We start from the raw sequence: 12,500 nt of genomic DNA, 5'->3' as shown, positions 1-12,500 counted from the left end.
CTATAGGAAGACAGTTGGCAGACAGACAGACAGCAGCGCGCAGCAGCATCCTGTGTGGATGAGGCGGGCGTGCCAGCCGCAGCCAGCACGCCACGCACACGCACTAGGTAGGTACACGCAAGATGTGTGTCCCGGCCGTAAGTGAAAGTAAAAACCTCTCGCCCCATGATGCAGACTAGAGCAGCGTTTGTCAGCACGGGTGTCCGGCGGAGAAATTCAATGCAGATTTTCCACTGCCTGGCAGCTTGTTCAGCTGACAGCCCCACACACAAGCACCTTCCACATGGAAGACGCTTGATCTGTCTAAACACTGAGCGAACGTAAAAGTGAAATGCTTGTTATATTTCCATGAGGTGAATGCACTCGTGGGAGGAGGCATGCCTCTGTCATCATGAATGCTGCCTGCAGCTGCTGCTGTTGCTCCGCCTCGCTCGTCCTCATCACAGTCAGTCACCAGCACACAGGCTACACCGTTTTTTGTTGTTATTTTGTAAAATGAATGAAGAGGCAAGGGCGAATGTAACCCCGCCTGTAACGCCGTTACTATACCCCCGTTACTGTAATCTAGATTACACATTTTAAAATGTACTGTGACAGATTACAGTTACCGTTTTTTTGTAATCAGATTACGTAACGGCGTTACATGTAATCCGTTACTCCCCAACCCTGACTATACAATACTTTCAATCTGATCTGTGGTTATCAGACTGAGTTTCCAGAGATGTGATTTGAATCATGTTTCAAGTTGCCTATAGGTGGTTTTCACTTTTAACATATTAACATTCTAAATTGCCCCTATAGCTTACTTCCTGTTGCAGTGTTTGCTAATACAAGAGCTGACAGTAAATAAGCTAGGTTTCAAATTAAGCAATAAGCCCCAAGAGGCCATGTGGTTTACAGTGATTTTACAGCTAAGAGGTAAACTTACCTTTTATTTTATTTTTATTTATTTGACCTTTATTTATATAGAGGTGGTCCTTGAGAGCAAGCTCTCATTTTCAAGGGTTCCCTGTTACAGTAAAACATGTATAAAAGTTACAAAACTACAGACAGACAAGATACAGACAAACAATCAGGACAGATGAAAAGGCAAAATCAAGTAAAACAAGAGCACTCCCCGTGCAAGGTACCCTCTAGGAGCACTCTAAACCACTCTAAAGAGATCAGCCGCTCCAATTTGAGAGTCCTCAGAGGAGCCTATTCCATTTATCAGGGGTGTAGAATGAAAAAGCAGTTTTTCCCTGTTCAGTCTTCACACGCGGAAGAAACAGTCTGATGTGTGACCACGAGCATGTTGGATCACTTCTAATGCTGATTGGCTAAGCAGGAGAGACAGATCTACCTGAACAGTAGTGATGGACGAGTCATGGATGGAAAACTCGAGACTCTTTTTACCGACTCGGGAGTCGCGAGTCCTCGTCTGATTTGACTCGCCCCCCCTTAACTGACTGTATTTGAGAAAACAAACGTTTGACCTGTTGACCCTCTGCTCCTTAGCTGAGGCATTTCAGGGCGCCATCATGTCCCCCATCAGTTCTACTGAGTCACTGAGGCTCGACAGAAAAGAGACTGACAACGTCAATGAGGGAGAGGGGGGAGAGAGAGAGAGGAAGAGAGACACAGGGTGAGAGGAGAGAGAGGGAGATAGAGGAAGAGAGAGAGGAGAGAGAGAGAGAGAGAGGAAGGTGAACTCGGGGGGCAAACACAGCAACAGGGGCGCTGCTGTGTTTACATTGTGTGTGTGTGTGTGTGTGTGTGTGTGTGTGTGTGTGTGTGTGTGTGTGTGTGTGTGTGTGTGTGTGTGTGTGTGTGTGTGTGTGTGTGTGTGTGTGTGTGTGTAGACGATGGATATTAACATTCTCCACAATATCCTGAAACACTGCAGTGAGTTTGTGTCGGGGTCATGTGATGTGACGATGTGCTCGTGACCTTTCTGTCTCCGTTAATTCAGTTTGGTCAATATCAAAGTGATGATGATGATGATGATGATGAAGCAGAAAAATGCCCTCCTGCATAAAGGCTTTCAGGCCAAAATGCTAATATACTCTAAACCCATTTTGCAAAAAAGCATTCTGAAATTCACTCTATCCTCAAAAACATTGCTATTGTTTAAGCAAAGGTCTTCAGATAACTTGTATTTTTAATGCTGAATCACAGACTGCTTGAGACTTGACTTGACTTGACTTGACTTGACTTGACTTGACTTGACTTGACTTGACTTGGATTCTGGTGACTTGCGACTTGACTCTGAACTTTGATGTCTTGAAAAGGTTTCTAGTCTTGACTTGTGTTTGTGTAAATGACTTAGGTTGAAAGTGATGAGATTTGTTCCCGCAGACGACTGAATTTAAATTCTGTTTTCTGAATTTGCCTGGAATGACTGAATTTACGGAAGTTGAAACTGATGACCTCTGTTAGCTTATGCTTTCGTGCGGTTTGTTTGTCTGCAGGATTACGGAAAAGCTCTTGGCCTGATCTGGAGCGGATCCGGATTCGACTCACGCAATAATAACACAAACAAACATTAAGAGCAAATAATAGCGGAACTTGGCCGAGCTCTGCACCAATCAAACTCATGATCCTCTTACCAAGTCTTGATCCTATTAAAACCATATTGGATTGAAAAGGCCTAGAGATATTTAGTTTTCGATATTAAATTGATACCGACTCTTGATGTGTTCTACATTCAGACTTGAGACTTGACTTGAAGAGGAAGCCCTGAAACAACTCTCTTCTGCTCCCCAAGCAGCTCGCCTCCATTTAAAATATGACATATTAATAATATATGACATATTAATAGATAGACAACAGGCACAGACACATCTCTCCACTCCCAGTCCATCCAGACAAATGAAGTAGCTTTCAGGCTGTGTGGCCTCATTCACTTATCGAGCGCTCATAAAAGTCATGTAAATAATAACAAGATATACAGTAAATAGAAAATGACATGAACCTTGAGGGCTGAAAAGAAGAGTTATAGGCCTGATTTATATGGATTTGACTGAAGTTATTGTTACACATGAGCTGAATGATTTACTCAAGTTAATGAAATGGAAAAGTTATCTGAATCCAGTGGATCATAAAACCCTTCTCCTTTTTTTCTTCTTCCACATGATCCTTCATGTTCTCAGGGCACTGTGACCTTTGACCGTCTCACTGTTTTGCCTCCAATTAGTTAATAATCTAGGAATTGACGTTCTTCTACTAATGTATTCACTGTAGTGCCACAGGGATGACATATTATTGTAGGCACCTGTGGGAAGTAACTGATTACATGTAATCAGGATACAAAAAAAGGTAACTGTAATTCCTTAAAGTTACAGATAAAAAAAAGATGGAATGAAGATTACAGTTACATTTAGTTAAAAAAAAGATTACTAACAGGATTACAATTTAAAATACATTTATTGTATATTCTATTTATTGTATATTGTATATTTATCCAAGTGGCTGTGCACTGTAAATATTGACTCTTCTTATTGTCTTTATGTTTGATATAATATGGTTTCAAAATAGGGAGAAAAAAAAAACTTAGCTCTTAAAAAGGACCAGTGCACTCCAAAAAATTACTAGAACCCAGATAATAATGCGTTGTAATCCGAAGATGGAAGTATAGTTATTGTTATACAACAGTTAGTTCCGGCCGAGCAATTTGATTGGACAAGAGGGATCCTAGCAGTGCTGATATTTCACAATAACAGCACTGGCACTTCACTGTGTGTATATCACTCCGCTTCACAGCTGCTCTAAATCATTGACTGTATACATCCATGGTGTGAGCCTCCTAGCTGCTGATTTACTCCACAAAGTAAACCCGTTTTCAAAATATGTTATTTTGATAAACTGACTTCACAACGGGGCTCTATAGAGTTACGTGTGTCTAGTAACAAATGATAGTTTTTGTTTCTTTTAATCAGTCAAATGTGTAGTAAATGTTTTTTTTACCAGTTTCGACTGACAACTGCAGTCTTCCTCAGAAGCTGTCATTTGACGCGAGAGGCACAAGCGAGAGGCACATTGCTGCCTCTCACTGGTTTCTAGAAGCTTGCTTGGTAACTAACACTAGTGCAATCCTCAGGGGAACTGTTTTTGTTGGCGGAGGCGAATAATAGACAGAAATCATCAGTTGTCGCAAATTACTTGACAAAAATGCTATTATTACTGATGTATAGCTTTGTTTATGCTGTACAACTGTTAATAATAATATTAACACAATAATAATAACACAATAATTCAGCAATATCACACTCGAGGTTGTGCTGTTGTTGTCTAATATCGTCACAGCCGTGACGATATTAGCCAACAACAACAGCACTCCCTCTCATGTGATATTGCTGAATTATTGTGTTATTATTAATGAGAAGCAGGAAGCACTAGATAGATTGCCTGGAAGCCTGCTTTTACCAACACATAGAGCCAAACCCCGAGCGCGCCACCTGCTTCAGCTATTCACCTTATGTTCCAACTTCAGGGGTCAGCCAGTTACTTCCTATTGTGTTTACACTTCCTGTGACAGTACAGTACTAGTGAGCAGGTAAAACAGACGGCGTTTTGAACAGGAAGTCATAACACAACTGCGTCAAGTGGGTGGGGCTACATAAGGTGATATTCACCTTATGTAGCCCCGCCCACTTGACTCACTTTTAAATAATTCCACCCTGACCTTCACATCATCGCCTGTGCCTCTCTCTCTCTCTCTCTCTCTCTCTCTCTCTCTCTCTCTCTCTCTCTCCCTGTGGTAAACCCCGCCCACCTGGCTCCTGCGCAGGACAAAATGAACGGTGAGACTGTTAAGCCCCGCCCACACATAACCCGCAGTAAAACAGCTCTGCGCCCGCCGTGCCGTTGTTTTCTATGGGGAGAGCGCTGCCTCCCAACTATGCGGCAGCCCTACCCTTGGTGTCGCGCACGGCTTGAATTTGCCACCGTGCGCTGAGGTCAAAGTTCACATTGTTTAAACTTTGGCCTACTTACCGTTGAGCTTTCTCCGCTCGACCTCTCGGTGAGAGAAGAGAAGATGACTTTCCATGTGGAGGCGGCTTCACACTGTGACCTCAGCCTGTTGGAGGAGGCTGAAGGCCGTTGGATCACCTGAGTCTCATATCACCTCCCACAGTGCATTGTGCCCTGTCAGCACTGTGTCTCTCTCTCTCTGTCCTTCAGCACAAACCAAGGGCCAACCTCCGGGGCGGAAAAATGAAGCCGGTGCGGAAGTGCCTTAAACCTGAATTGTTTTCTAATGGCCAGCAGGGGACAACTCCACTAGCTGCAAAAAAGAACTCCGGTTGTATAGAGTGTTAAAGTCACGCCCTCTTCCGCGTTCAGCATAGGAACCGAGGGATTTCATCCACCATTCATTTTATTTATTTATTTTATTTGTAGGGAACGAGTTAGCCTAAAGGCCGGATTACGCTCCTTTTTCGTCCAAAAATAAACACGTCCGTATCAAACGATGTAACTGTCATAGTGCCCATATACTTCCATGCATCTTTCGCGTTGGTATCATGTTAAGCAATACATCCACTAGTGGGCAGTAGAGAGTCAAATGTGTGAGTGTGTGTGGTACTGGTCCGTTTCAGTGGTACTGCTAAGTGCGCACGAAATGAACGCAGAGTACAGGCACAAAGCTCCGTCCATGTGTATTCATATTTAACGTTGAGCATCATTGGGCCTTAAGGCAAATTTTCATCTGCAGACGCCTGATTTTTCCCCCATCTACATTTAGTAAAATGCTTATAAAAGCAGTTTTACTTGGTCAAACCAAGTGATTCAGCTATATTTAGAATCAGGAGAGATCATATAACATTTCACTCATTATATGTAAATGTTGAAAAAAAGATTAATCTGTTTCATTTTTTATTTTTGGTCTGAGTGAAATGTTATGTGGTCTCTTCTGATTCTAAATATAGCTGAATTGATGGTTTGACCAAGTAAAACAATTTTATCTGCATTTTACGAAATGTAGATGGAAAAATGAATGGCGGATGAAAACTTTCCTAATGAGTTTATGTCTCAATCGATAGTTTCAAATCTTCTTCAATACAGCATTTTTTTTGGTAAATTATTAGAGTAAAATAGATGATAAAGTACGACGAGGGTCAAGACTGACAGGTCAGCTGTCCAATGATCACACAGATCGCCAGTTACAGACTCTGTCACAAAAAAGCAAAACAAAAAATGTGTTAAAATGTGCTGCAGCCTTGAGGACATCTGGCGTATTCAACTCCACGTTATTTGATAGTGCAAAAGCATGTTATTTGTACTATTATTGAAGAGATTGGACTGAAGGAGGAGTCAGTGATATCACCGTGACCGTTTCCATGTATTTCCTATTACATTGTTTATGAAATGCCATGCAGCCAAAGCCCAAATCACTGTTTCCAAACTGAACACCTCATGAACGAGGCTCAGACATTATTAATCATAAACTCATAACATCTTGAATCCAGAGATCCTCCTGTCCTACTCATCTGATCTCATTACAGAGCAGCATCGACCCACCGGCTCAGCTGGACCGGTCAAGATTCAATTTCATGTGCATGAAGTGATTATGTTTAGGGGGAAAAAACAGTCATAAAGACAGCTGATCCTCCATGCATGGACTGTTTCCATTGGGTTTGCGCAGGTCCATTTCTAACTGTTGTTGATCCATCATTCAATGTATTACCACCTGAACATGATGCCTAACCTCGTGCAACCTCGTGTGGGTCTAGCGTAGCGAGTTATAGATAGACCGACCAGTTCACTGTGACACCTGAAGCTGTTGTTGTTTACATTGTGTGTGTGTGTGTGTGTGTGTGTGTGTGTGTGTGTGTGTGTGTGTGTGTGTGTGTGTGTGTGTGTGTGTGTCATCACCGCCATTATGCTGCGTCACTGACCTCTGCCTGTGTGTCTGCGCTGCATCTGTTTATGTCTCCATCTATCCATCTCCAACTGCTTGTCCGGAGTCGGGTCGCGGAGAGCAGATCCAGCAGGAGATCTCAAATGTCGCTTTCACTTTCCCCCCCCAAATATTTTATTTAAAAAAAATACAATACATGAACAAAACAAATGATCAGGCTCAGACGCAGGAAAAGAAAAGAAAGAAAAATCATACATACATCATCGACATTCAATACTACAACGTGGTGCTACCAGCCGCATATAAGGTGCTTATTGTAAGAGATGTTGTGTGTGGGATCCCACGCAAGGGGATCAACCACAGTTTGAAAGAAGGTGAAGAGGGTGACTTCCATTCCTTCAGAATGAGTTGTCCCCTGTGTCAGAGTTGCACAGCTGTAGGGAAGTTCAGAGAGGACGCCGAGCAGCCGAAGATGGCGAGTTCCACCTCGGGCTGAAGGGTTATTTTGTAGGCCAATATTTTGGAGTACCAATCAAATATTTTGGCCCAGAATCTTCTTCTTAATAATAATATTATTATTTTTACCTTTATTTAACCAGGCTAGTCACATTGATATTTCCATCGCTTTGTCAAGTGGGCCCTGTTCACATTCACACACACATTCATACCTGGCCACGGAGAGGTTGGGGTTAAGGGCCTTGCTCAAGGGCACCTCAGATTTATCTTACCAGTCCAAGGGATTGAACCGACAACCTTCTGGTCACAAGCTCATTTCTCTCTTTAGGCTACGACTGCCCCATGCAAAGGAGCTCTACTCTGAGTCTGGTGACTGAGCTTCTCACCCTACAGTTTTCCTAAGGAAGATGCCAGCTGCCAGGAAGCCGCTTGTATCCACGATCTCGTCCTTTCGGTCATGACCCAGAGTTCATGACCATAGATGTTACTGTCTGTCTGCTTAAAATCTCATTATAAGCTCTGATGACGTATTTAATGTGTCTGTATGTCTTCCTCTTCTCTTCTCCTCTTCTCTTGCTCTCCTCCACACCTCTCCCCTCCCCCTCCCTGCAGAATAAGCAGGTGACAGGTTATCTCCTGTTCTCCCTGTCCACCGCTGTCATCGGCTCTCTGCAGTTTGGTTACAACACAGGAGTCATCAACGCTCCGGAGCAGGTGGGTGAACAACAGCAGTGTGTTCTGTAGCCAGGACAGAGATCTAGCCCACCTGATTAACTCTAGAATGCTCGCAGCGGTCATTTTGACCTTTTTGAAATGTACATGTGCAATAACATTGCTGAATTAAAAAATACAATGCTGGTGGTATTCCTAACTTTTCCTAAAAGTGTCAATAGGACGAATCAGCGTGACGTCACTTGCCACCCAGAAATGCGGAACCCCGCGGCAGTTAACTAGTATGAGTTGTGCCAAACAAACGTTAATATCTCAAAAACTATACATCACATCGCTTATATTTTGACATTCTGAGTGAGAGCAGAATTAGCTCAAGAGTTTGATGTATAATGTATGCAGGTCGTGTTAACGTTGTGTGAACTGTCGGCAGTCTTTTAAATTTAAACAGAGTCAGCTGGCTAGAGTCAGACACTCAAGCCTCCCAAAGCTCACGCTCCATAGGGTTCCATTGTCGTTGCCACCCAGTGAGGCGGTTTGTTTACCAAAATGCTGCTTGGCTGTAATTTAAAATAGTTTTTATATTAATTACACAAAAGGCAAAGAAAATATGATCATTTTGACCTAGAACGCCCACAGGTAATGTCAGCCGCGGACACAGAGTAGGAAATCAGGGACATTTTCGGGATCAACTGCACCTGGGGACAGGTCAACAAAAACAGGGACTGCCCCGAAAATTGGGGACGTCTGGCCACCTTAACCTAAAACAACTTGGTTAAGGTTATAGAGAAATGGGTTGGGTTCAGGTAAATGTGACTTACATTTGAAATGTAGACTGGGTCTGTGGTGTAAAAGGCAAGTGTTTACGTCCTCCATCCACCTCGACCACAACACCCTTAGTTACCGGCCGACGATTTCTTTCTCCCGTGGCGTGGATTTCAGAATGGACGGCAGGAGCAGCTCCTCTGAGCATCTAATAATGACACCGATGGGTTTCCATTGGAGTTAGTGTAAATAGAGACTTTTCAATATAGAGACACTTCAACTTCCAGTCACTTCCTGTGTATCTGTTTCATCAGTGCCACGCCCCCTTAGGAGACTGGTCAATGAAGTTTCATAACATTGACAGACAGCCAATCACAAGCTGATAACCACACCCATTTAGGAGAGCGGAAGAGTACAATTTCTTACTATTGGCGTGTGGGGTGTGTCTAAATGGTCGGTCTCTGGTGTAAAGCCTGGTGGTTTCATACAAACGCTAAAGGAGAAGTTGTCAGGATCAGATGTCGAGGGCCGTGATAAAGCGATGGGATTTGACGCCCTGGGAAGGATCAAAATGTATTTCCTCTCCTCCACTCCTCTCTCAGAAACTGAAAACCTTCTTCAACGACACCTGGATGGAGCGTTATGGCGAGCCCATCACCCCGGGAGTCTGCACCATCGTCTGGAGCGTCGCCGTCGCCATCTTCAGCGTGGGCGGCATGGTGGGCTCCTTCAGCGTGGGTGTCATGGCCAACCGCTTTGGAAGGTGAGGGTGGGATGAGACTTGGCGACATTTTTAAACTTACCAACTAACCAAAAGACATGTATGCTAGGGTTAATACTCCTGTCAGTGCCCCTGACCAAGGCACTGGCAAAAGAACTGGAGTTGGTCCCCAGGCGCTGCACTGCGGCTGCCCACTGCTCCTAGTTCTAGGAAGGTTCCTAGTAGAGGATGGGTCAAATGCAGAGGATGAATTTCTCCATGGGGATAAATAAAGGATAACTTAACTTAACTTAACTTAACTTAACACATTCAGTGCCACAGCGCTTCAGTAAAATTGTCTGGAGCCTGTGCCAGATTCACTTCCATTCAGTTGAAAACAGCTATAGAATTTTTTCTATTATGGCTATATTAACGGGGCTGGACTTTAATGAAAGATTGAACACTCCTGCTTCTTCCAAAGAAGAAATTTTGTTTCTAGACAGTTCCATTATGAAATTACAGCCTCTCCAAAAAGTGCACTTTCAAGGGTTTTCTGTCGTTTTTTTTTAGTTTCCAAGATACAGGCCCTTTTATGAATACCTTTTGCACTCTAATTTCGACAACATTCACTGACTCTGGCTGGTGTTTTCTGATGTGGTGGCGTGTGGTGTGGTTTCTGTGCAGCCTGTGTGTGTCACACACCCCTCTCCCCCCCCCCCCTCCCCCCTCTCCCCTCTCCACCTCTGAGCTGCGGGCTCCTCCCACACGCACAGTTTGTTTTCTCGTTTTTGCCCCGGACAGATCCCAGCGCCCCGCCGCCCATCAAGGAAATGATGCGCGCTGGCAAACGCGACTGAACGAAAAGGCAGGCATGCTGGCTTTCTAGGAAATCGTGTGGAGATAGATAGAAGCATAAGAGCTCAGTTGTGAGCGCGGATGCAGCCGAGCCCACTCTCCGCTGTAGACAGAGCAATATATACGGCTCTGGCAGAAATGGTCCAGAAAGCATGCATCGGTTTCCACTTTCTCCGCTGTCTCCTGTACAAAGTAAAGGATCTGAGGTGGGTGGAGCAGCTCCTGTGACGATGTTTAAGGTGGCGCCGTGTGATCCCTTGAAGGGATTCATGCTCACTGGCTGGGTACGACCTTAAACAGCAGAATTATGGAATAATATGAATTATGATTTTAGGACGTCCACAGACGTCCTTGGCACTGAACGTTACTTTTTTTTAGGACGTCCACAGACGTCCTTGGCACTGAATGTGTTAACTTAACCTAACTTAACTTAACTTAACTTAACTTAACTTAACTTAAATTAAATTAATTTAACTTAACTTAACTTAACTTAACTTAAATGTAGGCTTTGTTCATTTACTTTAAAGTCCTTTTCAGCTGGTAAATGTTTGAGTTCTGATTATATTGATTGGATTGTCTCAGTTTATGGGCTTAGCTGTTTAAACTGTTTGAATAACAGTTTATTCTTCATTTGAATCAAAAACAAAAAGTAAAGTAAAATAAAATTAAAGATTGCTTTCTCTTTTAAGTGTCTTGTTAACATGCTTACTTTCTATCAATCCCTGACCTTGACAACCCGCCACAAAGCAAGATGTAAACCCTGTGCTAACATCTATCAATCAATGAACTAATTAGTCAGGGAAACATCTAACCTTCACATGCACTTAGGTAGGCCAATCAATCCTAATGCAATCAGGTGAATTTCTCACATAATCAATAAATATGTCAACTGGTGCCATTATGGAGGTCCAGCACAGAATCCGTATGCAAATAATCGCTAACAATCAGTGAAGAAAAAGAGAGCTAGCTTGTTGTGGTGTGGCCGTAGATCAATAATTTTCTCAGTAGGTGAATAATTTGACATTTCTTTTCAAAATGAAACTGTCTTAGCGCTATAGTCTCTGCTCCAAAACACTCTGAGCTGTAGCTTGAGAAAGAGTCAGCTCAGTTATCCTGAACAAACTGTCAGCAACCACAACAATAGCCAGAACTAATGCTATCTTTTACTATAAATATACGCAAGTCAGATGTGTTTACAAAAAGACCATTATATTTAGCTGATGCTATTAGGTAGCTAACAAGCGGACAAATTCCGATTTATCAGTCGAAACATTATCAGTTGTCATTCAAAAACAGCAGAGAAATTAACCATGCTTACTGAATTCAATTGAATCACAGCCACTATTGCCCATGAGCTCAGGACCTCCAACATGGCCGCCAGAGGGTGTGTTACATCATCTGAAAGTCTAGTACAGGTACTGTATAGTAGTGGTTGGTCATGTTGCTGATTTAGAAATGTAGGCTTCATTGCATTCATTTTTGATCAGTCTGTATAATATCAAGTGACTTGCCCTCCAATGTAAATTGTAAATGTGATTGGTAGGCTGCTTATGATTAGTTAAATAATCAAACAATGCATTAATAATCTCTTGTTTGGTCCTCAGACGTCGCTCCATGTTCCTGGTCAATGTGCTGGCGGTGATTGGTGGCCTCCTCATGGGCTTCTCCACCATCTGCTCGTCCTATGAGATGGTGATCGCAGGGCGACTGGTCATTGGCCTGTTCTGCGGGCTCTTCACCGGCCTGACGCCCATGTACGTGGGAGAGGTGTCTCCCACCCCCCTCCGAGGAGCCTTCGGCACCCTGCACCAGCTGGGCGTGGTGCTGGGCATCCTGATCGCACAGGTCAGCACGAGGCTTCCTCACACACCTACAGAAGACAGGAATAATGATAACTGACTGTTCTGGCACCTTGCAGAATCAACGAACAAACGAACGAACGAATGAATGAATGAATGAATGATTCCATTGGCACTTTTGGCCGGGCCGAGCTGAGCCACACTGATTTGCATCTCCACTGCCAGTTGAAACGTTCTGTTGATACTTTTAGATAAGCCCTATCTGCTTTACCTTACAGTTTCCTATCAGCCCTATCAGAGCTATGTTGGTAATGAAAGCATTTCATATTAAAAGCTTTCCACTGCCAAACTAATGGAAGGCTTTTTATTTTGAAGAACTTATACGGAATGAAATGTTTATCCACCATTTTTACAG

General features: G+C 43.3%; 1 protein-coding gene across 1 annotated transcript in view; it reads left to right on the top strand.

Moving 5' to 3' along the window:
- LOC310784854 (solute carrier family 2, facilitated glucose transporter member 1-like) overlaps nt 1–12,500 on the top strand; it is a gene marked incomplete at both ends in the record, with an annotated part of 35,053 nt that overhangs the window by 7,883 nt on the left and 14,670 nt on the right. The window contains 3 exons of the mRNA XM_083645891.1: nt 7,910–8,011; nt 9,334–9,494; nt 11,891–12,131. Of these exons, the coding sequence (XP_083502017.1) occupies nt 7,910–8,011; nt 9,334–9,494; nt 11,891–12,131 (504 nt within the window). The remainder of the gene's footprint in view (nt 1–7,909; nt 8,012–9,333; nt 9,495–11,890; nt 12,132–12,500) is intronic.

This window comes from Poromitra crassiceps, assembly GCF_964638095.1.
Source record: "Poromitra crassiceps genome assembly, chromosome: 11".
NCBI lineage: Eukaryota > Metazoa > Chordata > Actinopteri > Beryciformes > Melamphaidae > Poromitra > Poromitra crassiceps.
The sequence above is the reverse complement of the archived record's forward strand: the minus strand, read 5'-3'. Positions and strand labels throughout refer to the sequence as shown.